This window comes from Leucoraja erinacea, chromosome 11 (genome assembly GCF_028641065.1).
Source record: "Leucoraja erinacea ecotype New England chromosome 11, Leri_hhj_1, whole genome shotgun sequence".
Taxonomy (NCBI): Eukaryota; Metazoa; Chordata; class Chondrichthyes; order Rajiformes; family Rajidae; genus Leucoraja; species Leucoraja erinaceus.
The window spans coordinates 16,291,734-16,317,472 of NC_073387.1; the positions used below are offsets into that span (position 1 = coordinate 16,291,734).

General features: G+C 43.9%; 1 protein-coding gene across 1 annotated transcript in view; it reads right to left on the reverse strand.

The window, feature by feature from the left end:
- stard15 (StAR-related lipid transfer (START) domain containing 15) overlaps positions 1-25,739 on the reverse strand; it is a 102,263-nt gene that overhangs the window by 10,260 nt on the left and 66,264 nt on the right. The window contains exons 3-5 of the mRNA XM_055642729.1: positions 17,049-17,196; positions 16,207-16,310; positions 11,129-11,246 (exon numbers count right to left, since the gene is read on the reverse strand). Of these exons, the coding sequence (XP_055498704.1) occupies positions 11,129-11,246; positions 16,207-16,310; positions 17,049-17,196 (370 nt within the window). The remainder of the gene's footprint in view (positions 1-11,128; positions 11,247-16,206; positions 16,311-17,048; positions 17,197-25,739) is intronic.

The window sequence follows — 25,739 nt, forward strand, 5'->3', positions numbered from 1 at the left end:
CCTCCGGTATGCTGCTTTTTCTGGCTAATTTGTACGCATTATCCTTCGCTTTGATACTATCTCTGATTTCCCTTGTTATCCACGGATGTACTACCTTCCCTGATTTATTCTTTTGCCAAACTGGGATGAACAATTTTTGTAGTTCATCCATGCAGTCTTTAAATGTCTTCCATTGCATATCCACCGTCAACCCTTTTAGAATTAATTGCCAGTCAATCTTGGCCAATTCACGTCTCATACCCTCAAAGGTACCTTTCTTTAAGTTCAGAACCATTGTTTCTAGATTAACAATGTCACTCTCCATCCTAATGCCCTATTGTCTATAAGGGCATGGCTATAAGGGGGGAGGTTTAATGCAGATGTGAGGGGGAATGTTTAATGGAGGTATGCAAGGCCTGTATTTTATACAGAGTGGTGGGGGCCAGGAATGCACTGCCAGGTGTGAAGGTGGAGGCAGATACAATAGTGATATTTAAGAGGCTTTTAGATAGGCACATTGAAATGCAGGGAATAGAGGGATATGGAACGTGATCAGGCAGATTAACTCAGTTTAACTAGTCATCATGTTTTGCACAAACAATGTGTGCCAAAGGGTCTATTCCAGTCCGTACTGTTCTACCTAAGCTTTCTGCCTATTAAGTTTCAATTTAACAAAGCAGACTCAACCTTATAAATTGAAAGTTTTGGAGAAACCGATACCAGGCCAAAGATCATTAACTGTATAACTGAAACCTTTACTTTGATATTTATTAAGCCACAGGAGAAATACTCCAATGGAAAAGTTCTGCAGTGCTTGGTGCTTTGTTCACAGCATGAACAATGAATCGCTTTGAAAAAGCAACAGCAGTTATGCAGAGCAGCACCAACAACTGGCAGAATGCCAAGTTTCCATTAAAAAAAAAGATGAAAGACCAATTAATCTATTTTTGGCTGGTATATGGTTGATGCAGATTGCTGGCCAGGTGTTCTGTAAAACTCGCTACCTTCTTCTTCCACAAAGAGGAGAGATCAGCCTAGCAAGTCCCCCTATTCCCCAACCCTTCCCTGTACCTCACATGGATATGCACCCATTTCTCCTTTTCCCCTTCCCTCTGTCCCCGTCCACGTATATTCCTTCCTCTGGATCCACAACCACACTTCTTCTATCCTTATCTTATGCTTTCTGTCTTTTCATTTCTGTCTTTTGTCCAACCATCTGCCAAAACCTCACCTGTATCCACCTATCACTTGCCAGACTTTCTACTGCCCCAATCTCTCTTACAGCTTTCTTTCCCCCCACCGCAATCAGGTTGAAGAAGGGTCCCGATCCGAAACATTGCCTATCCATGTTCTCCAGAGATGTTGATGAAGCCGAGATTCCTGCCTGGTTTGTAGTACCCCATGCAATGTCATAAACCAGAATACAAGTTGTGAATATGAAAAGGCCATTCGGTCCAAGGCATTTCTACTAATATAGCAGCAAGCAGACACAAGAAAGTGCAGATGCTAAAATCTTGCACATGTAATGGAATAACTTAGCTTCGAACTTGGATCGGGTATGTTTTGGGGTCAGGTCTGAAGAAGGGTCCCAACTTGAAAAGTCGTCTATCCAACATCTAACCTGCTGAGTTACTCCAGCACTTTTGTGTCTTTTTTTGTGTTCCAGCATCTGAAGTTCCTTGTTTCTACACTCTCCAACTCCTTTGATGGGGAGTGTCTCCTGTTCCCTCTGCCCTGTGCTCATTCGTTAGGCTGGATTGTACAGTGAAGGATAATTGAGACAGAAATATAATATGCTAACAATTAATATTATATGCTAAGGATGAATACCATATGCTAAGAATTTATTCTCAATCTCCCAATCTACCTCATTGTGGCCTTTGCACTTTTATTTATATACACTTCCCGGTAGCTGTAACATTGTGTTCTGCATTGTCTTTCTCTCTTGCACTACTTATAATACTTAATGTACTTATGTTTGATTTGCCTGCACAGCATGCAAGTTAGGTTGACAGGGGAGTGGATCTGAAGCCAGAAACAAGGCAGATGAGACGTTGGGAGTAATATATGTTCATGAGTTCATGTCAGGAGCATCATTAGGCCATTTCACCATTGAGTCTACTCCGCCATTCAATCCTGGCTGATCTATCTTTACCTCTGAAGAAAGGTCTCGACCCGAAATGTCACCATTCCTTCCCTCCAGAGATGCTGCCTGGCCCGCTGAATTACTCCAGCATTTTATGTCTACCTTCGATTTAAACAAGCATCTGCAGTTCTTTCCTACATATATTTACCTCTCAACCCCATTCTCCTACCTTCTCCCCACTCATCATGCGGATCAAAAATCTGTCAATCTCCATCTTCAAAATATCCAATGACTTGGCCTCCACAGTCGTCTGTGGCAATGAATTGTATAGATTCACCACCCTCCGACTAAATAAATTCCTCATCATCTCCTTTCTAAAGGTTGCCCATGAGGTGGTAAAAGAGAGCAAGTTTCGTGGACAGGACAGACTTAGGACGGCGCAGTGGCAGAAAAGGTAGAGTTGCAACCTTAAAATGCCAGAAACCTGGGTATGATCCTAACGACTGATGCCGTCTGTACAGAGCTTGTACGTTCTCCCTGTGACCGCGTGGGTTTTCACTGGGTGCTCCGGATTCGTCCCACACTCCAAAGATGTACAGGTTTGTAGGTTAATTAGATTCTGTAAATTTTCTCCAGTGTGTACGGTAGTTCTAGTGTACGCGATGATCACTGGTCAGTGCGGATATAGTGGGCTAAAGGGCCTGTTTCCACACTTTATCTGTCACCTCAGATTCCTTAATGTCGGATTGGACATCATTTGGCCTCAATCCTAAGAGACCATATAAGATGGACAATTTTAGTTAATTCCACTTCTCAGCTCTTGGTCCATAGCTGTCGGTTGGCATCACTTCAATTTCTCACATGGCAGGCTTTGTCCCACCACTACCTCCCCTCTCCAGCTTCCACCCCCTCCCTCTTTCCATCAGTCCAAAGAATGGTCCTGGCCTAGAACATTGCCAATCCATTCCCTCCCCACATGCTGCCCGACCCGCTGAGTTCTTCTAGGTCCTCCCACAGAACTTTCTAAACGTGTTAAATGTCACCGTCTCCATTTCCCCTCTCACGGTCTATTCCACTTCCATACTCATCTTTGGATGACATTCTTTTTGGCCATCTCCTTCTATGAACTAACTTAAGTCTGAAGTTGATTTAAATTATTCTGAAGAAAGGCCCCGACCCAAAACGTCACAATCCACTCTTTCCACATATGCTGCCTGTCTCGCTGAGTTACGTTGTGCTTTGCTCAAGATTCCTGCATCTACAGTTCCTTGCATCCTTAACATCAACATATATCCCCTCAGTTATTGCCAACTATGCCAATATAAAGACACCCAACCCTCTATCCAAGACCCTCATAATTATCTAGACCTCAATTGGACCTCTATTTCTTGTGCACAATTATCAATGCCTCATGATGATCAGTCACAAGGCCAGTGGCACAGTAGCACCAACTGAACAGCTGCTGCCTTATACTGCTGGAGAACCCGGTGTAATCCTGACCTCAGGTGCTGACTGTGTAGAGTTTGCACATTCTCCATATGACCATGTGGTTTCCTCCAGGTGCTCTGGTTTCCTCCCACATTCTAAATACATGTGGGTGTGTCCGTTAATTTGCCTCTGTAAAATTGCCTCTAATGTGTAGGTAGTGGATGAGAAAGTGGGATACCACAGAACTAGTGTGAACGGGTGGTCCACAGTTGGTGTGGATTGGGTGGGCCGAATGGCCTGCTCCCACGTTGTACCTTTAAAACTTTAATTAACTGAATTCAGCTCAATTAAGTCAGTTCCAAATGTGCATCACATCTGGACATTCACCTTGTGAGCAAAAACGCTTGTAGCTCCACCTGGAGGTAAGCAAATAGATAACCAAGAAGCACACAGTGCTGGAGTAACTCAACGGGTCAGGCAGAATCCTTGGGGGACAAGTACAGGCAATGTTTCAAGAAGGGTCTCGATCTGAAATGTTGCCTATACATGTTCTCAAGGATTCTGCCTGCTCTAGGTGTCAGCTGATCTACATCGGTGAGACTAAGCGGAGGTTGGGCGATCGTTTCGCCGAACACCTCTGCTCGGTCCGCAAGAACCTACCTGACCTCCCGGTGGCTCAGCACTTCAACTCCCCCTCCCATTCCCTATCCGACCTCTCTGTCCTGGGTCTCCTCCATTGCCATAGTGAGCAACACCAGAAATTGGAGGAACAGCACTTCATATTCCGTTTGGGGAGCCTGCATCCAGCGGGCATGAACATTGAATTCTCCCAATTTTGTTAACCCTTGCTGTCTCCTCCCCTTCCTTAGCCCTCGTGCTGTCTCCTCCCATCCCCCAGCCCTCGGGCTCCTCCTCCTCCTTTTTCCTTCCTTCTCCCCGCCAACCCCTATCAGTCTGAAGAAGGGTTTCGGCCCGAAACGTTACCTATTTCCTTCGCTCCATAGATGCTGCTGCACCCACTGAGTTTCTCCAGCATTTTTGTGTACCTTCTGCCTGACCTGTTGAGTTAATGACCTGAAACGCCACCCATCCATATTCTCCAGAGATGCTGCCTGACCTGTTGAGTTACTCCAGCACTTTGTGTCCTTCTTTGTGAACCAACATCTGCAGTTCCTAGTTTCTACAGATAGATAACAGATTCTGGCACACAATCTCAATGGGGTTATGGGAGCTGGGAGATTGGGATGCAAGGTAGATAAAGCAATTGCCAAGGAAGCATCTAAGTAGAAGTAAAGGAGGAAAACAGGCAAACTTTAATGGACAAAAAGTGTTCATAAATATAAAAATATTGTATTTCTAACTGCAGCCCACCAGATTTAGGGAGTGTAGCAGTGGTTGGGGGAAAGTGAGAAGTGAATTTCCATCTGTACCTCATGATATAAGGAGGGGTGATTGTCAGCGTGATGGCAGGGCAGGGTTAGATGGCACGTCTTGTCGAGCACTGCCCAAACCAGCTACCTTAACCACCAAGGAGGGTAATTGGTGAACGGATGGTATTCTAACTTCCTGCCAAATCTGGTGTAGCGTTAGAGCTGCAGCCTTACAGTGCCAGAGACCCGGGTTCGATCCTGACTACGAGTTTGTGGGTTCTCCCGGTGACCTGCATGGGTTTTCTTCAGGTGCTCCAGTTTGCTCCTACACTCCAAAGACATACAGATTTTTAGGTTAATCGGCTTGGTAATATTGTAAATTGTCCCTTGTGAGTGTATGATAGTGTTTGTTAGTGTGCGAGGGTCACTGGTCGGCACAGACTCAGAGGGCCGAAGGGCCTGTTTCTGCACTGTTTCTCTAAACTAAATTAAACAAAGAATGGAAACAGGCCCTTCAGGCCACTGAGTCCACACCGGCCATCGATCACTCGTTCACACTTGTTCCTTGCTATCCAACTTTCTTATCCACTCCCTATACACTAAAGCAATTAACCTACAAACTTTCACGTCTTTGGGATGTGGGAGGAAAACGGAGCACCGAGAGGAAACCCACGTGGTCACACGGAGAATGTGAAATCTCCACACAGACAGCACCCGAGGTCAGAATCGAATCTGGGTTTCTAGCACCGTGAGACAGCGGCTCTACCAGCTGTGCCACTGTGCAAATCAAAAAATATTTAATTTGCACTTCCATTTTTCATTGTTATTAATATTTTTTTATTTGAGTTAGAAAATGAAAAAGACACAATTAATAGGATTGCGTGTTTGCTATCAGCTGTGTATATTAGATAAACAGTAGGTGTACTGCATATGTTTCCATTTTTAATCTCACTGTATGACTCACGATAAGAGTTTCCTATAAATGACACACAATCAGAAAAAAGGCCTTATAATTACATTAAAAATTACATAACTAATGGAAGATATAGCACAACGCAAAGTGTTGGAGGAACACAGTGGGACAGACTGAATCTGTGGAAGGAATGGACAGATGATGTTTCGGGTCGGGACCCTTCTTCAGACTGATTGTAATGGGTGGGGGGGGGGGAAGAAAGCTGGAAAAGACAGGTGGGAGCATCCACCTAACTATGATGTCTGAAGGAGGGTCCCAACCTGAAACGCTGGCAGGTGGGACTAGTGTAGATGGGACATCTTGTTCGGCGTGAGCAAGTTGGGCCGAAGGGGCTGTTTCAATGTTGTATGACTCAATGAATATATGAATAAAGAATTAAACTATTCTAGCATCTCCCTGGTAAGTCATTCAGGTTTGCTGTATTGTTTCTGTTTAATGAAAATTATGGCTGCACTGTTTGTCCTGTTCGAGGGTTGCCAGGGTGTGATAGTTGTTAAGACCGGCACACAAGCAAACAGATGGTAAGAGATGGAGTGTGTTCTTGATTAATCAGCATTTAGTTTACTGGCTTGTGGGTCAACAGTGCACTTCTTCAAAGTACAGTAATATTTGTTTTACCAGGTCTGCAATTGCAGATTAGAAGCCCATCTGCAATGAGTATGACGGGACTACATTAACTGCAGTAAGAGTACAGTAATGGCACTTTAAAAATGATTAAACTTTTGAAGTTTTTTTAAAGCTTGTTTGCACACCAACTCTTTATCCTAACATCATTCTTCTGTAAGTTCATATGCAAACCCTTGTAAATGGAAATGCATGGTTTTAACATGCAAATGTGTTTGAGAAGCTATAAAAAGATGACACAGCAAGAGAACTCTCAATTAAAGAAACATGACCAATGAGTTAAATAAACAAAGAAGAAATACCCGAGCTACTGTGCAACTCATTTGGTGCTATGTAATATGTTTTGCATTTTCCACAGGTTTGGACCATTTAATGGAGTTAATGTCTCCCTTGCTCGGGATGGACTGGTAAAAGGAAAGTCCATTTAACTCATCTGATAAAGGTGTTAATGGTTTAGGACCATGCAGGAATCTTTATTTTAGTAAGGACTGAAGTTCCTGAAGAGTCGTATGTTTTTTAAATTCCACAACAAGAGTGGATGTATTCAGTAGTGGGAGAGTCTAGGACTTGAGTGCAGAGCCGCAATTAAAAAAACATACCTTGAAAATGGAGATGTGGAGTTTCTTTGGCCCATGGGGCATCTTTGGAATTTATCGCCACAGCCGGCTGTGAAGGCCTATTTATTGGGTACTTTTAAAACAGCGATTGATAGGTTCTTGACTAGTAAGAGTGTCAAGGTTTATGGAGAGAAGGCAAGAGAGTGGGGTTGTGAGGGAAACTAGACCAGCCATGATCAAACGGTGTTGATTCGATGCACTAAATTGCCTAATTTGCTCCTATGTCTTATGGTTATTGTGTGATATAATTACATCAGGTATTATTTCAAAACAGATGTTTGGTCCTCTAAATAGAGGCTGGGTAATAGATCAGGATGGGTGCATATCAAATCAGGCTTTGACATACTTGGTAAGGAATGTCGGCTGGTGGTGTGATGATCAACCTAAGGTCAAACCTGCGAATCAAGATAATCTGCTAATCATTTGAGAACTGCGACAAAAATACCCCAGATCACAGTCCTTCCCTTGTCATCAGGTACTGAGTACCTGCTAGATACTGGCCCATCAGCAGTTGTACAGGACCCTAGTGAGACCACACCTGGAGTATTGTGTGCAGTTTTGGTCCCCTAATTTGAGGAAGGGCATTCTTGCTATTGAGGGAGTGCAGCGTAGATTTACAAGGTTATTCCCGGGATGGCGGGACTGTCATATGCTGAGAGAATGGAGCGGCTGGGCTTGTACGCTCTGGAATTTAGAAGGATGAGAGGGAATCTTATTGAAACATATAAATTTATTAAGAGTTTGGACATGCTAGAGGCAGGAAACATGTTCCCAATGTTGGGGGAGTCCAGAACCAGGGGCCACAGTTTAAGAATAAGGGGTAAGGCATTTAGAACGGAGATGAGGAAACACTTTTTCTCACAGAGAGTTGTGAATCTGTAGAATTCTCTGCCTCAGATGGCGGTGGAAGCAGGTTCTCTGGATACTTTCAAGAGAGAGCTTGATTGGGCTCTTACAGATTGCAGAGTCAGGGGACATGGGGAGAAGGCAGGAACGGGGTACTGATTGTGGATGATCAGCCATGATCACATTGAATGGTGATACTGGCTCAAAGGGCCGAATGGCCTACTCCTGCACCTATTGTTTATTTATTTATTCATTTATTTATCTTACAAACACAATTCCCAGATACCTACATGCAGCTCACGTTTTACATACGCTTGATTTATGTGGTTTTACAATAATACTTGTCTAATTACTACCGAAGTTTAATTGATGTGCTCCTATTTTCAGAATCATGCTCAAAGTTAAACCTGTCAAACTTACACGTCAGCTTTCAAAGTTATCTTGTAAGTTCAGTTTTGCTTAGCGGAAAGAAAACTCGACTACCTGCAACAATGGGTTAAATGTTTAAATGATCTGACAATTAGGATAATGCTTTGCATGTAAAGCTTTAGTTTAGTTTCGAGATACAGCATGGAAATGTGCCCTTCGGCCCACCGAGTCTGCGCCGACCAACAATCACGCATACACTAGTACCAGTTTTACACACCAGAGACAATTTACAGAAGCCATTTAACTTATAAACCCTCACATCTTTGGAATGAGGGAGGAAACCAGAGCACCCGGAGAAAACCCATACGGTCACAGGGAAAATATACAATCTCCATACAGACAGCATCCAGAGCCAGGATCCATAAAGCATTGTACAAATGTGAAGGAGACCTTTATAATGCTACTCTAATTTCTTTCCCTTGGCAGCACAGCCGTGTGCGGTGACTGGCATGTGTTTTATTTATGAGCTTTTTGATTTACGCTCTGTTTTTCAAGCCCGTAACCCCCAAGCAAAACATGAATGACCTCCACATGCAACATTCAAAATTCTCCACCTTATCCACCCCAGTTTCACTTCCATACATCTTTTCCAGTGTTAATGACCCACAAGTTGATTGTGAACAACCATTGCATTGTTGTAGACAGACCATCCTCACGATGCATAAGATTAATGCATGGAAGATATTGAAGCTGACAGGTATAAATTTATGATTCAGCCCCATAAATCTGCAGTCATTTTGTAAAATGGTTCTGAGTCTTTCATGTTTAGTTTTTTTAATTTAGAGATACAGCATGGAAACTGGCCCCTCGGCCCACCGACTCAATGCTGACCATCGATCACCTGTTCACACTAGTTTTATGTTTTCCCACTTTTCGCATCAGCTCCTTGTACACTGGGGCCAATTAATTAATTTAATCCATAGATACAAGTCTCTGGGATGTAGGAGGAAACCAGAGCACCCGGAGGAAACCCATGGGGTCACATGAAGTAGGTATGTTACAAAACCTACCTGAATCATCATTGGGAATCTGCCCTCAGCCATGTCCGCGATTTTGGCGCTGTTTGGAGGGGGCGGGTTTAAAACGCGATTTTTACTAGGCTGTTCTAATCGCACATGTTCAGCCTAGTAAATCATTAACGAAAAATCGCTGCAAGACCCGGTCGCAAAAGGTATTATTAGTTTTATAGGCCTCGATAATATAGTTCTAATAGTTTTAAAATTACTGTCTCATTCCGCAACCTCTCGCAGCCCCAGGGTTTTATAAAGCAAACAATTAAAGGTATGTACCTTATTTTTACATTAAATGGGGCATATATATAACCCTGTATATCAAGTTATCTATAGCGAGTAGTTCATTTTGGGCTTTTTATATCCCGCAGTATTTTTCTCGGCATTTGAGGGCACTAATCCAGCGCGATGTCAACGTTCTAAACCAGCGCGTTCCACATGAACCCACTAGAAAGCCGATTTAAACGGGCATTTATTTACAGCAATTGAACACTAAATTCCTTCCATTTGGCCTATAAATTAATGTAAATTAGATATAAAAATCATGTTATATTGTGAATTATTTGTGAATAATCTTTGGACACTTAGGCTATTTAAAAATGTTAATCTTTCCTTAAGAAATGGGCTTTTGACTATCCAAGATCACAGCTTTTTTGTAATGTCCATTGAAAATCAATAGGGAACAAGATGCTAATTTCCGAGTATGAAAATGGTCATAACTTTTTTAATACTTGAGATATGAAAGTGAATTTGGTGTCAAATTAAACTTATTGTTATGCTTTATCTGATGGGATAAATTACAGACTTGATTTTTTAAATCTCAAAATTTTGTAACATTGCTACATGAAGAATGTACAAACTCCACTCAGTCAGCACCTGAGTTCAGGATCAAACATGGGTCTCTGGTGCTGTGAGGTAGCAGCTCAACCTGCTGCTCCACTGTGCCGTACCTTGTGACATAACCATGTTAAAGGAAAAAAAAGTAAATCCAGGTTTTGGGCATGACCTATACAGTTGAATGACCCCAATTTTGTGAGGTGGTGTCTCTAGGCTGCCCCACAGTCATATGACCAAGAAGCAGAGTGTGGCATTGGGTTCAATGGATGGGGTGACTGCTCAGCTCCCGCGACAATCTAAACTAGAGGACTTCACTGACTCCATTACCATTCCACAGGAAGCCCTGGTAGAGCTGCTGTTGGATTTGATCCTGGCCTTGGGTGCTGTCTATGTGGGGTCCATGAGTTCATAGATTATAGGAGCCGAATTAGCTCATCAAGTCTACACCATTCAATCATGGCTGATTTATCTTTCCCTCTCAACCCCATTCTCCTGCCTTCTCCCCGTAATCCGACACCCGTACTAATCAAGAGTTTGCACACTTCTCCTGTGACCGCGCGGGTTTCTTCCCAGTGCTCTGGTTTCTTCCCACATCCCGAAGGTATTGCGGGCTTGTAAGTTATAATTAGCCTTTGTAATTTGCCTCTTGTGTGTGAGTGGGGTAACAGAACCAGTGTACAGGTGATCAATGGAGAGCATGGACTCGATGGGCTGAATGGCCTGTTTCCATGCTGTATCTCTAAACTAAAGAGCTGAACATGACAGACTCACAACCATTTCATAAAATAATTGTGCAGTTATGACTGAATCATAATTTATACTAATCAGCATTAACATAGTATTCTATGCATTAGTAGTACAATAATAGATTAATGCAATAATCTTAGGAGAGATCTGGCTACACGGTTTTGAAAAGTTGCTGAACTAACCTCGTGGGTCCACTTGAGTCAGGTAGTACAAGGTACAGCTGTTGGCTCCGTTAGATTTAATGAAGTATCCAGTCTGCAGTGAGACAGCTCGAACAATGTCCTTCTTTGGGGGATATTTCTGCAAATGAAACAGCAAGAACAATACGAGTTAAAAAAAACCCACCATTATCATAACAAGAGAAACGAGTTCAGTCAGGTCTCAATCAGCGTCATGTATCTTGCTCCTGAAACCTAGAAGCATAGACTCATACAACAAGACCCAATGTATCCATCCAGTATCCAGCTGCACTAATCTTTATTCTCCCTTATGATTCCAATGTCAGCGTTTCTTCAGTGTCACTGGCAAAAGCGTTGCTGGGGTCCTGCAGCCGTGGAACCAGGAACCCGCCCAGATATCCCGAAAGCTCGGTGGCCCACAGTCTGTCAAGTCTGACTGATGCTAAAGAGTGGTGGCGAGTCTGTGGAATTCATTGCCATAGGAGGCTGTGGAGGCCAAGTCAATGGATATTTTGAAAGCAGAGATAGATAGATTCTTGATTTGTACGGATGTTAGGGGTTATCGGGAGAAGGCAGGAGAATACGATATGATGCAATACTGCTCTATATATCCCAGAGGAAAATTGATCTGCCAAAAGATACAGTTACAAGGCATTGAAAGTGTCATTTGCATAATAATAATAATAATAATAATGACATTTAAGTGACCAGTTACAGTATTGCACAGCATGTATGAAATATTGCACAAATATAAAATTGTTAGCGAGTGCACAAGTCCAGGATAAGGGATGTGGGGGAGTGAGTCTGCCCCACAACAAAAATGGGAGGAGTTGTACAGTTTAATAGCCGCAGGGAAAAAGGATCTCCTGTGGCGTTCTATGCTGTACCTTGGTGGGACCAGTCTGTTGCTGAAGATGCTCCTCAGGTTGACCAGTGGTTCATGGAGGGGGTGAGATGTATTGTCCAGGATGCTCCACAGTTTGAGGAGCATCCTCCTTTCTGAGACCACTTCCAATTAGTCCAACTCCACACCCAGAATGGGGTTAGGAGGGCGAGATAGATCAGCCATGATTGAATGGCAGAGTAGACTTGATGGGTCGAATGGCTTAATTCGGCTCCTATCCCTTATGACTTTATGAGTTCTCCTGTGACTGCATGGGTTTCTCCGGGTGCTCCGGTTTCCTCGTACATTCCAAAGACGGCAAATTTGTAAGCTAATTGGCCTCTGTAAATCGTCACAGTGTGTAGGATAGAACTAGCGTATGGGTTGGTCGCTGGTCAACGCAGAGTCAGTGGGCCAAAGGATCTGTTTCCACACAAAATCTCTAAATTAAACAAGGGCGTGGTGAGGGAAAAAAAGTTGCTTGGCCAAAAGGGTTTCGATCTGGAACTCTCTGATTTTGTTTCCACCACCTTTCATAGACCTTGGGGCTTTTGAAAGGGAACTGAACAATCACTTGAGATTAAAATAGTTTGCAAGGATGGAATAGAATTGGAGCAATTGGACTGAATTTATTGCTCAATAACGGTATGGATTTGATGAACAAAATTACTTCCATCAGCGTCATAATGGCTCTATGATTTCATTCGTCCATGACCAGTTTTCAGCTTGTGAACCATTAAAGATATTTATAGTTTCATTGCACCGATGTTTAATTGTTCATGGTTTACCTACTAAAATATTCCAGGGCTGAAGGTAGTCATAAGAAATAATTGCTAAGTTCCACTTTGAGTCTGCTCTGTGAAGACCAAGGCTAATCTTCTATCCCACAGCCATTTTCCTTATTCACTTGTCTGTCAACCACTGCTTCAAAAAAACTCGAGATCTGGTCATCCACAACTCTCTGGGTGAAAACGTTTTTTCTCACCTCAGTCTTAAATGACCTCCCCTATAATCTAAGACTGTGGCCCCTGGTTCTGGACTCGCCCAACATTGGGAACATTTTTCCTGCATCTAGCTTGTCCAGTCCTTTTATAATTTTGTATGTTTCTATAAGATATCCCCTCATCCTTCTAAACTCCAGTGAATACAAGCCTAGTCTTTTCAATCTTTCCTCATATGACAGTCCCACCATCCCAGGAATCAATCTCGTGAACCTACGCTGCACTGCCTCAATCACAAGGATGTCCTTCCTCAAATTAGGAGACCAAAACTGTACACAATACTCTAGATGTTGTTTCACCAGGGCCCTACACAACTGCAGAAGAACCTCTTTACTCCTATACTGAAATCCTCTTGTTATGAAGGGCAACATTCCATTAGCTTTCTTCACTGCCTGCTGTACCTGTAAGCCAACTTTCAGTGACCAGTGTACAAGGACGCCCAGGTCTCGCTGCACATCCCCCTTACCTGAACAACATCGCAGAGACCTGGGGCGCCTTGCAGAGGGCCACCAGCAGCAGTCTCCACCCGGCGCGGCCTACGGACTTTGGGAGCCGCCGACTCCGGTAGGAGGGGGCTGACTCTGGTGTCCACGCCGCTGAGGACATCCCCCAGCCCCGACGTCGAACTTGTATCACCCCGGCGAGTGGTCCTGGACATCGGGCCGCCCGTAGCTGCAGCTGCGGAGGGCTTGGGGAGGCCCTGACCACGAGGAACAGTGGAAGAAGAGACTGACTTTGGTGCCTTCCCACACAGTGGGGAACTTTGATTCTGCTGTGTGGGGATGTTTTATGTCAAATTCGATAGTGTGTTGTGTTCTTTATTTTTATTGTATGGCTGTATGGGAATTTCATTTCACTGTGTCATCTGGCACATGTGACAATTAAATGTATCTTGTATCTTGTATCTTGTACCTAACCTAACCCCATTGACATAATAATCTGCCCCCTTGTTTTTGCTGCCAAAGTGGATAACATCACATTTATCTATATTATACTGCATCTGCCACGCATCTGCCCACTCACTCAACCTGTCCAGGTCACCCTGCAACCTCCTAACATCCTCTTCACAGTTCACACTGCCACCCAGCTTTGTGTCATCCACAAACTTTCTAATGTTGCTCCTAATTCCCTCTTCCAAATCATTAATATATTTGGTAAACAGTTGCGGCCACAACACGGAGCCTTGCAGCACTCCACTCGCCACTGCCTGCCATTCTGAAAAGGACCCGTTCACTCCTACTCTTTGCTTCTGGTCTGCCAACCAATTTTCTATCCATGTCAACACCCTACATCCAATACCATGTGCTCTAATTTTAGTTACCAGTCTGTATCTCTAAAGTCTAAAATAAAGATTGAGTGCCATTGCTATTTAGTTTTGTCTCTCTGTCTTCATGTGCAGCACACCAATGACTTTTTTGAGGATAAATAAAGAACTTATATTCTACTGAGCTGCAACCATATACTTCCATTTGCACATGACCCGTGCCACAACTCAGCACAATTACTTAAAACAGAGAAGCGTATTGTAAACAGTTGCAAGGAAAGAAATGAATGGCTGTGTCAAAAAGTAAAACACATGCATCTGCTGGAGACTCTTCAGGTTTGCATCAATGAAAATAAATGTTTTCAGCGGAAAAGTTTGAATTCATATTATGCTTTTGATTTTCAGTATAAACACGAATGCCTTGAAATTGGGTTCACTTGTTCTTGCATTGAAAATCACAGGCTTTGTATAAAATGACACTTTTTGTGTAAAGTACACAGGCCTGGGCATAAAGAGACTGGAGTATGGTCAGTGCAGGAAAAGTGAGACCTAGGTAAAAGATTAACAATGATTGAGCAGGGCGGCATAGTGGCGCGGCAATAGAGTTATTGTCAATCAGCCCCAGAGACCTGTGCTTGATCCTGACTACGACTGCTACCTGTAAGGAATGTGTACGTGCTCCGTGTGATCACGTGGGTTTTCCCTGGGTGCCCCGGTTTCCTCCTACATTGCAAAGAAATGCAGGTTTGGAGTTTTAGAAGTACAGCCATTCGCCCAACCGAGTCCATGCCGACCAGCGAACACTCATTCTATCCTACACACTAGGGACAAATTACAGAAACCAATTAACCTACAACCTACACGTCTTTGAAATGTGGGAGGAAACTGGAGCACCCGGACGAAACCCACACGGTTACAGGGAAAACGTGCAAACTCCGTACAGACACCAACCGTAGTGAGGATTGAACCTGCGCCACTGTGGCACCCGATTTGTAGGTTAGTTTGTAAGTTAATTGGCTTCTGTAAATTGTCTCTGATGTGTAGAATAGAAGGAGTGTGTAGGTGATTGTGGTCAGCGTGGACTCAATGAGCTGAGTGTTTCGCGTGTGGGAGGAAACCGGAGCACACAGAGAAATCCCAGACAGAGGGAAATTACAAACTCCATACCGACAGCGACTGTGGTCAGGATCGAACCCAGGTCTCTGGTGCTGTAAGGTACTATGCTGCCCCAGTTCTTGATTCTTGAACCTGATATCATGGTTTGCAGCAAAACATCTTTATCCCTGTGGTTAAATCCACTTGTAACAAAGGGCAATATGCCATTTGTTTAAGAAGGAACTGCAGATACTGGAAAATCGAAGGTAGACAAAAATGCTGGAGAAACTCAGCGGGTGAGGCAGCATCTATGGAGCGAAGAAAATAGGCAATGTTTCGGGCCGAAACCCATCTTCAGGCTGGTTTAGACCTGAAGAAGGGCTTCGGCCCGAAATGTTGCCTATTTCCTTCGCTCCATAGATGCTGATTCACCCGCTATATACCATTTGTCTTTCTAATTGTATGTTTCATCAACATATTGGCTTTTGGTGATTTGTGCACCTAAATACCTCAGTCTCTTTGTACAGCAACATCACCCAATCTCTCACTATTAAAAAAAAAACATACTGCTTTTCAATTTTGAATGCCAAGATTGATAACCTCATATATTTCCCACATTGTATTGCATCAGTCATGTTCTTACCCTTTGAGCTTGCCTACACTCACTTAAAGCATCTTTACATCTTCCTCCTTACTTTCAATCTCATCTAATTGTGTTTCCATAATCTAGTGTTATTGAGTTTTCTATTTGTCACTGTTATGTACAAGTTGTTTCCAAATCAATAATCACTTCACCTTTCGCGACGCTAGGTTTATCTCCACACAAACTGATACTCACCGGGTGCTTCACCGAGTAGTTCACAATCATGTAGTCATTGCCAAGGGGAAGCCAGGATCGCAGGGTAACAAAGTCTCTGTTCTTCAATGGACTTGGACACCTCCCTAACAGAGAGGAAAAGCACACAGCTAATTAATATCAGCAAGGCGGACCATTGAAAGTGTAGGGGGATCTGCACTGCTGAGAGCTGCCTGACCCAGTGCGGTCGCCAAGAACAATGGGTGGCCTCGGCGGGAGGCGGTTGAGATCTAAAGAGGAGCCTGGCGGGGGGGGGGGAGGCTGCCTTCTGACATATACTGCGGCAGGTCTGGTTTGCTGCTGCGAGCAGAAGAGATGTATTCAAGAGTTAGATAGAGGCCTTAGGGCTAATGGAATCAAGCGATATGGCGAGAGAGCATGAACGGGGTACTGATTTTGGATGATCAGCCATGAACATATCGAAGGGCCGAATGGCCTACTCCTGCATCTGTTTTCCACGTTTCGATGTTTCTATTCGCCATGTAAAAAGACGTGCCCCACACATCTCCATTAAACATTCCCTCTCTCAGCTTATAGCTATGCCCTCTTGTGTTGAACAATTCCACCCTGGAATCTCTACCCCATCTGTCTCCCATAATTGTATCAACTTGTATCAAGTCTCCCCTCGACCTCCGACATTCTAGAGTTCTTGTGTACGTATTTTCCGTATTATATTCCCACGGATTTGCAGACAATATTTTGTCTCTACTCCAGGCATCTTTTTAGAGAGAGTTAGTGATGAACTATTGTAACTGCCAGTTTGCCCGAATGCTTCCTCAAGATAGTTATCTCACAGGGTTAAATAAACTCTGGTGATTACTCACAGGAGTAATACCCAACATCTGCATTCACAGTCAGTCGGCCAATATCGTAAGTCTCAATCATATTCGTATCCCATTTCTTTCTGTAGTGCGTGTCATGAAGAACATCGTACATGGTCTCTGCCGGAACATCCCTGCAGTTAATTCTCATCTAGAACAAGAAATATTGACAGATTAACAAGATGTATGGCATGTTTCAAAAACAAACACCAAACCAGGCAAATAATACAACCCAGTGGCATGAATATTGATTTCTCTGACTTCAAAAAACCCATGTACTCCCTCGCTCTCGGTCCCTTCCCCACTCTAGTCATCGTGCTGATTTATTTGTTTGTATTTCTTTGCTATCACCTCGTCCCCAGCGAACAATGAACCATTCTGGGTTTCCCTTTCCTGAGTCATCGATGCAAGCTCTGCTTTGTTCTATACCTGCTCATACTTCTCGTTTCCCCTCCCTGACTCTGAGTCTGATGAAGAGTCTCGACCCAAAATGTCACCTTTTCCTTTTCCCCAGAGATGCTGCCTGAATTACTCCAGTAGTTTGGGTCTTTCTTTGGTGTAAACCAGCATCTACAGTTCCTTCTCACACAAACCATAAATAACAACTTGTACGATACTCCAAATTCCATGGTCTCTAGTTTAGTTGTCAGATATAGTTCAGTGCAATAGTAGTCATGTACAGTCTTTGCAATGGTGACTGTGGTTTAGTATTAGTCAAGACACTGGAAGTTCCTCTCTTCTCCACCAAGCTAGTCCAATGTGATCTTTTGTATTCACTTTAGATACTGCATGGAAACAGGCCCTTTGGCCCACTAAGTCCATGTCAACCAATGATCATCAGTACACTAGTTCTATGTTATTCCAGTTTTGCATCCTACACATTAAAGGGAATTTCCAGAAATAAATTAAGCTACAGATCTGCACATCTTTGGAATGTTGGAGGAAACCGCAAGAGAAACTGGAGGAAACCCACCTGGTGTGACATTGATGAATGGAAGGATGGCATCTCCATTAATGCAGCAACCCCTCTGTATTGCAGTTTATTTTTGAACTCAAGTCTATTTAATAGAAAGTAAACCACAGCTGAAACTAAATCATAGGACAAATTTTATGGGAGTGTGTCCTCTTAAGATAGGTGAGTCTATAGTAATTTTAATATCATTCTGACTGACACTCTATAAACCTTTGGGTGAGTAGGAGACTACTCACGACCATACAGGCGACACGTCGCAGGGTGAAGCCTGTATGGTCGTGAGTAGTCGCCCAAAGAGTCGTACCTTGTTCTGGTCGCCGCTGAATTTTCAACGTTGAAAATTTACGCGATTTGTAACGACCAGCGACGGGTGCTGGCAGTCACTGAAAAGGTTGCGTAAGTGGGACAGGGCCTTAAATCTACAACATTAAATGCATTTAATCTATTCCCCTCATGATCTTGTACACCTCTATAAGATCACCCCTCATCCTCCTGCATGCCAAAGATAAAGTCCTAGCCTGCTCAACCTCTCACCATAGCTCAGGCTCTCAAGTCCTGGCAACATCCTCATAAAGCATCTGTGCACCCTTTCCAGGTTAACATCTTTCGTATAACAGGGTAACCAATACTGAACACAATACTCCAAATGTGGCCTCACCAATTTCTTATACAACCATAACACATCACATCCCAACTTCCATACTCAATATTGATTAAGGTGCTGAAAAATGACCACAATCATTATTTTATAATTAAAACTAAAATGGCTGTAATTTCTCCTAAATTCAATCAAAAATTCAACTGAGACAACGCTCGAAATAAAACCATTTTATTGTCCTATTAAAATAACACACTTGAGTTAGCAAGTTCAGTTCATGTAAGCTGGGAGTTACTGACATGTTCCTGCCATTAATAATACAAACAACGATCTGATTCCATGGACAGCTGAGCAATTTTAGATAATGAGTTTTTCTGTTGATATACAGCAAGCACTTAATCTCTGGAACATGAGTTGAGACTTCCATCATGAAATATAATTAATAGTTAATACAATAATTGCAGTTTGCTCAGTTGAAGCCTTGGCTTGATCAGATTTAAAATCAGCATTGAGTAAAGTGCAAGTAACAGCAAACATATTCTTCAATAATTAGCTAACATTGGCATGGAGAACCCCCATGTGGTATCACAGAGTCCCTATGGGGTGGCTCAATGGCGTAGTGCTAGAGCTGCTGGCTTATAGCTCCAGAGACCCAGGTTTTATCCTGACTATGGGTGCTGTCTGTACGGAGTTTGTACGTTCTCCCTGTGACCAAGTGGGTTTTCTCCGGGTGCTCCAGTTTATTCCCACACTCTAAAAACGTACAGGTTTGTAGGTTAATTGGCTTTAGTAAAATTGTAAATTATCCCTAGTGTGCAGGGTAGTGTTGGTGTGATCGCGGGTCGGTGTGGACTCGGTGGGCCGAAGGGGCTATTTCCACCCTGTTTCACTAAAGTCTAAAGTCTGCAGTGGTGATGAGTCTGAGATTCACTCCACCTAGCCCGTTAGGGTTTTGATGTCACTGGCACCATCCTGGGTGGCATGAGCAGAGAGAGGGTTAACACTTGGCTGCTATCTCACATGTCCTAGCATCCTGCTGTCCACAGCAATTGGAATGGTGCTGGCACATGCCAATTGTTGCCTTCACCATGGGAACAACTGGGTTGTGTTACTGAATAAGGTGAGAGTGCAGGTGAAGGAGTCATAGAGTCATACAGCATAGGCAGGAGCTTGAAGTTCATGCCAACCATCAAACAAATACTTGAACTAATTCCACACTAATCCTGACACAAAATGCTGGAGTAACTCAGTGTGTTAGGCAGCAGTTCTGGAGAATGTGGATATGTGGCATTTAGGGTTAAACATGGATAGGTGATGTTTTTGATCAGAATCCTTCTTCAATTAATTGTAGGGGAGAGCGGGGAAAAAAGTGTAAGAGAGAAGAGGGTGTAAGAAGAGAAGAAATCACTGCCTCCTCTGGCTATCCTCTGTTTCTTGATTCCGCTATTCTGGGTAAAAAACTCTGTGGTAGATTTGCTGCCTTACAGCGTCAGAGACCCTGGTTCACTCCTTACCACGGGTGCTTGTCTGTGCAGCGTTTGTACGCTCTCGTGGTGACCTGGGTAGGTTTTTTCCGGGGCGCTCCGGTTTTGTCCCATGTTCCAGATGTACAGGTTTGTAGGCAAATTGGCTTGGTTTAATTGTAAATTGTCCTAGTGTGTGTAGGATAGTGTTAGTGTGCGGGGATCGCTGGTCGGCGTGGATTCTTTGCGGCAAATGGCCTGTTTCTGCGCTGTATCTCTAAACTAAACTAAAATCTGCCTATCCAAAAAAACTTGCATGCGTTCGACTATGGCCTGCCATGCTTTGTCCTGCTCCTCCACTCTTCCAGCTTTCTAACCCCCTTCTCCTGCAATCAATCTGCAGAAGGGCACCGATACAAAACATCACCTATCCATGTTCTCCAGGAATGCTGCCTGACCTGCTGAGTTGCTGCAGCATTCTGTGTCTTTCCTTGGTATGTCAGCATCTACAGTTCCTTGTGCCTGCATTACTGCACAATCCCAACTGGAAGTCGGTATGTTTAATGTGTGCCAGTGCGTGCGCTGCTGGGTTGAAGCAAGAACTAAGGGTGACAACTGAGGAGGTGGAGAAGGAGGAGGGGAAGGAGGAGGTGGGAATTGCCCTTCAATAAACCTGACGGAAACCTAGGCAGCTTTATGTTTGCAGAGTGACGGCCGTGACAGCAGTAATTAACTCCTCACTGCTCAGATTATAGGGAGCATGCCGCCCTTCGGGGAAGCTGTCAACATGCACAGTGGGTGGATGGACAGGGCAGGCAGCTGAGCTGCAATGCACAAGTAAACTAGTTACAGCTGGCCGCTCATAGATTGCACAGCTCACACCACCTGTGGAGACCCTTTCAGTGCAATTCTGATACAAATTTTAAAACGATTATGCACTAAACTGTCTTTTTTTAGTTTAGTTTAGAGATACAGCATGGAAACAGGCCCTAGAGCTCACAGAGTCCATGCCAGCCAACAATTGCCCTTACACTAGTTATATACTACATCCTCGGGACAATTTACAGAATGAAGCCCTTAACCTACATGTCTTTTGGAATTTAATAAGAATGTAGAGGGCAACTTTTTTTTTAACAAAAACAGTGGTAGGTATATGGAACGAGCTGCCAGAGGAGGTAGTTGAAGCAGGTACTATCACAATGTTTAAAAAACAGTTGGACAAGTACATGTATAGGATAGGTTTAGAGCGATATGGGTCAAATGCTGGAGATGGGACTAGTGTAAATGGGGCATGCTGCTCGGGATGGGCAAGTTGGGCTGAAGGGGCTGTTTCCACGCTGACTGACTCTATGACTCAGCACCAAAGCACCATGGAGTCTAAATGACTATGTTTTTCTAGTTTTTGTTTAGAGATACAGGCCCTTCGACCCACTGAGTCTTTGCCGACCAATAAGCACCCGTACACTAATTCTATGTTATCCCACGTTCGCATCTCACACACTAAGGGCTATTTACTAAAGCCATTTAATCTACAAACGTACAAGTGCTTTGGAATGTGGAAGGAAACTGGACCACCTGGGGAAAACCCACACAGGGAGAATGTACAAAGTCTGTACAGTCCAGCCGTCACCAATAGTCAGGATTGAACATGGGTCTCTGGCTGTAAAACAGCAATTCTACCACTGCGCCACCATGTCATGACACCTCGTTTACTATTGTAAGAATGGAGAAAACTAACCAACTATAACCGTTTTAATTCTTTATTTCACTGGCTTACTTTTATATTTCTTGGAGAGACAAAAATGCTGGAGAAACTCAGTGGGTGAGGCAGCATCTATGGAGCGAAATAAATAGGTGACTTTTCAGGTTGGGACACTTCTTCAGACTGATGTAGGGGGGGGGGGGGGTGCGGGAAGAAGAAAGGAAGAGGCAGAGACAGTGGGCTGAGGGAGAGCTGGGGAGGGGAGGAGAAAGCAGGGACTACCTGAAATTGACCTGAAAGTCAATGTTCATACCGCTGGGGTGTAAACTGCCCAAGCGGAATATGAGGTGCTGTTCCTCCAATTTATGGTGAGCCTCACTCTGGCCATGGAGGAGGCCAAGGACAGAAATGTTGGATTCAGAATGGGAGGGGGAGTTGAAGTGCAGAGCCACCGGGAGATCAGGTTGGTTATTGCGAACCGAGCGGAGGTGTTGGGCGAAGCAATCGCCAAGCCTACGCTTGGTCGTACCAATGTAGAGCAGCTGACACCTAGAGCAACAGATGCAATAGATGAGGTTGGAGAGGTGCAGTTGAACCTGTGCCACACCTGGAAAGACTGCTTGGGTCCTTGAACGGATTCAAGGGGGGAGGTAAAGCGACAAGCGCAGCATTTCCTGCGGTTGCAAGGGAAAGTGCCAGGAGAGAGGTTGGTTTGGGTGGGAAGGGACAAATTGACCAGGGAGTTACGGAGGGAGCGGTCTCTGCGGAAAGCAGACAGGGGAAGAGATGGTAAGATGTGGCCAGTGGTGGGATCCTGTTGGAGGTGGCGAAAGTGCCGGAGGATTATTTGTTTCATGTGACGGCTGGTATGGTGGAAGGTGGGGACAAGGGGGACTCTGCCTTTGTTACGAGTGGGGGAATGGGAAGTGAGAGCAGAGTTATGGGGTATAGAAGAGAGCCTGTTGAGAGCCTCATCTATAGTAGAAGAGGGGAACCCCCGTTCCCCGAAGAATGAGGACATCTGAATGGTCTGAATTATCTGAATGGTGGCCGATTAGGAAACGAGGAGATGCAACGAGACCTGGGTGTCATGGTACACCAGTCATTGAAAGTAGGCATGCAGGTGTAGCAGGCAGTGAAGAAAGCGAATGGTATGTTAGCAATCATAGCAAAAGGATTTGAGTATAAGAGCAGGGAGTTCTACTGCAGTTGTACAGGGTCTTGGTGAGACCACACCTGGAATATTGCGTACAGTAATCTGAGGAAAGAGATTCTTGGCATAGAGGGAGTACAGAGAAGGTTCACCAGACTGATTCCTGGAATGGCAGTACTTTCATATGAAGAAAGACTGGATAGACTCGGCTTGTACTCGCTAGAATTTAGGAGATTGAGGTCCAGAACAAGGGGTCACAGTTTAAGGATAAGGGGGAAGTCTTTTAGGACCAAGATGAGAAAATCATTTTTTACACAGAGAGTGGTGAATCTGTGGAATTCTCTGCCACAGAAGGTAGTTGAGGCCAGTTCATTGGCTATATTTAAGAGGGAGTTAGATGTGGCCCTTGTGACTAAAGGGATCAGGGGGTATGGAGAGAAGGCAGGTACAGGATACTTAGTTGGATGATCAGCCATGATCATATTGAATGGTGGTGCAGGCTCGAAGGGCCGAATGGACTTATTCTGAACCTCCTGCACCTATTTTCTATGTTTCTATCTCCGATGCCCTGGTTTGAAACACCTCATCCTGGGTGCAGATGTGGCGTAGATGGAGGAATTGGGAATAGGGGATGGAGTCCTTACAGGAAGCAGGGTGGGAAGAAGTGTTGTCTAGATAGCCATGGGAGTCAGTGGGTTGATAGTGGATGTTGGTCAGTAGTCTATCACCTGCGATGGAGATAGTGAAGTCTCGAATTGGTAGGCAAATGCCGGAAATGGTCCAGTTGTATTTGAATGCCGGATGGAAGTTAGTGGTGAAATGGATGAAGTCAGTGAGTTGTGTGTGGGTGCAGGAGGAGCACCAATGCAATCGGCAATAAATTTCTTGTGTTAATTTCACCTTTTTATCAGTCGTGTAACATAACAATAGAGAAATTGTTTTAACAAGCATTCCACAATGAAGGGACATAAAGTGCTGGAGTAACTTAACGGGTTAGGCATCATCCATGGAGAACATGGATGTGACATTTCTGAAGAAAGGTCCAGACCCGAAAAGTCACCTATCAATGTTCTCCAGGGATGCTGCCTGACCCATTGAGTTACTCCAGCATTTTGTGTCTTTTGTTTGTAAACCAGCATCTGAAGTTCCTTGTTTCTATATTCTCCAATTAAAGATGCCTCTTCTGATGTTGTTCAATAAATATGGCAGAGACAAGCCTTTATTCTTTCCATTTCCCAGTCGGTCCATCCATAATGTTTTGATGAGCGTAATCTATCAGCATCTTTTCAAAACACTATAAAGATGAAGTCACATTAAGGTGAACTTGATCCATGCATTTAACAGCCAGCAAGGTTACTTCTAACCTAATGTCTGTAAAGTCCAATGATGCAGCATGTTCCTGATCATAAAACCATAAGGCATAGGAGCACAATTAGGCCATTCGGCACATTGAGTCTCCTCCGCCCTCAATCATGGCTGATCTATTTTTCCCTCTTAACCCCATTCTACGGCCTTCTCCCTGTAATCTTTGACGCCTTAACAAATCAAGAACTTATTAATCTCCACTTTAAAAATACCTATTGACTTGGCCTCCACAGCTATCTGTGGCAATGAATTCCACATATTCACTACCCTCTGGCTAAAGTAATTTTTCCTCATCTCCATTCTAAAGGTGTGTCCTTTCATTCAGAGTCTGTGCCCTCTGGTCCTGGTCTCTCCCATTGCTGGAAACATCTTCCACTCTATCCATGCCTTTCATTATTCGGTAGATTTCAATGAGATCACCATCATCATTCTAAACTCTAGCGGGTACAGGCCCAGAGCCATCAAATGCTCCCACAGGTTAAGCACTGATCTTCCACATACTGTAGGTTATGAGTATTTCTGATCCACGTCACAAATTACATGGGAAATATGGATCATTGATGCACAAATGGAAAATTAAACACGTCTCCAACATTTCACATTCACAAGTTAAATTAGTAGAATTTGGCCATTTGGCTCATCGAGTCTACCCCGCCATTCATTCATCTCATACTGATCTCTGCCTCCTAATCCCATTTTCCTGCCTTCTCCCCATAACCTTTGACACCCATTCTAATCAGGAATTTGTCCATCTATGCCCTCAAAATATCCACTGACTTGGCTTCCACAGCCCTCTGTGACAATGAGTTCCACAGATTAACTACCCTCTGACTAAAGAAGTTCCTACTCACCTCCTTTCTAAAAGAGCGCCCTTTAATTCTGAGGCTATGACCTCTGGTCCTAGACTCTCCCACCAGTGGAAACACCCTTTCCACAACCACTCTATCTATACCTGTAAGTTTCAATGCGGTCCCCCCATAACCTTCTACTCCAGTAAGTAGAGGCCCAGTGCTGTCAAATGCTCATCATAAGCTAACCAATAATTCCTGGAATCATTCTTGTAAACCTCCTCTGGACCCTCTCCTGACCCAACACATCCTTCCTCAGATATGGGGCCCAGATTGGCTCACAGTACTCCGCAGTACTGACCAACGCCTTATAGAGCCTCAGCATTACATCACTTCTGACTGGTGGTAAAGAGAAATGGGCTTCAGTTGAATAACCAGTACCTTCGCCAATAGAATAGTAAGCGGTGTCGATAAGGCTTTAAATCAAATAGTAGTGAGGAGACGAAACCTAGAAATTTCAAGAGAAATGGCAAAGAAATATTGCAAGACAGCACTCATATTTTGCTTGGGTAGATAAACCCAATGGTATAAATATTGATCTCTCTAAATTCAACTAACACTTGCATTCTTTCTCTCTCCATCTCCCCCCAAC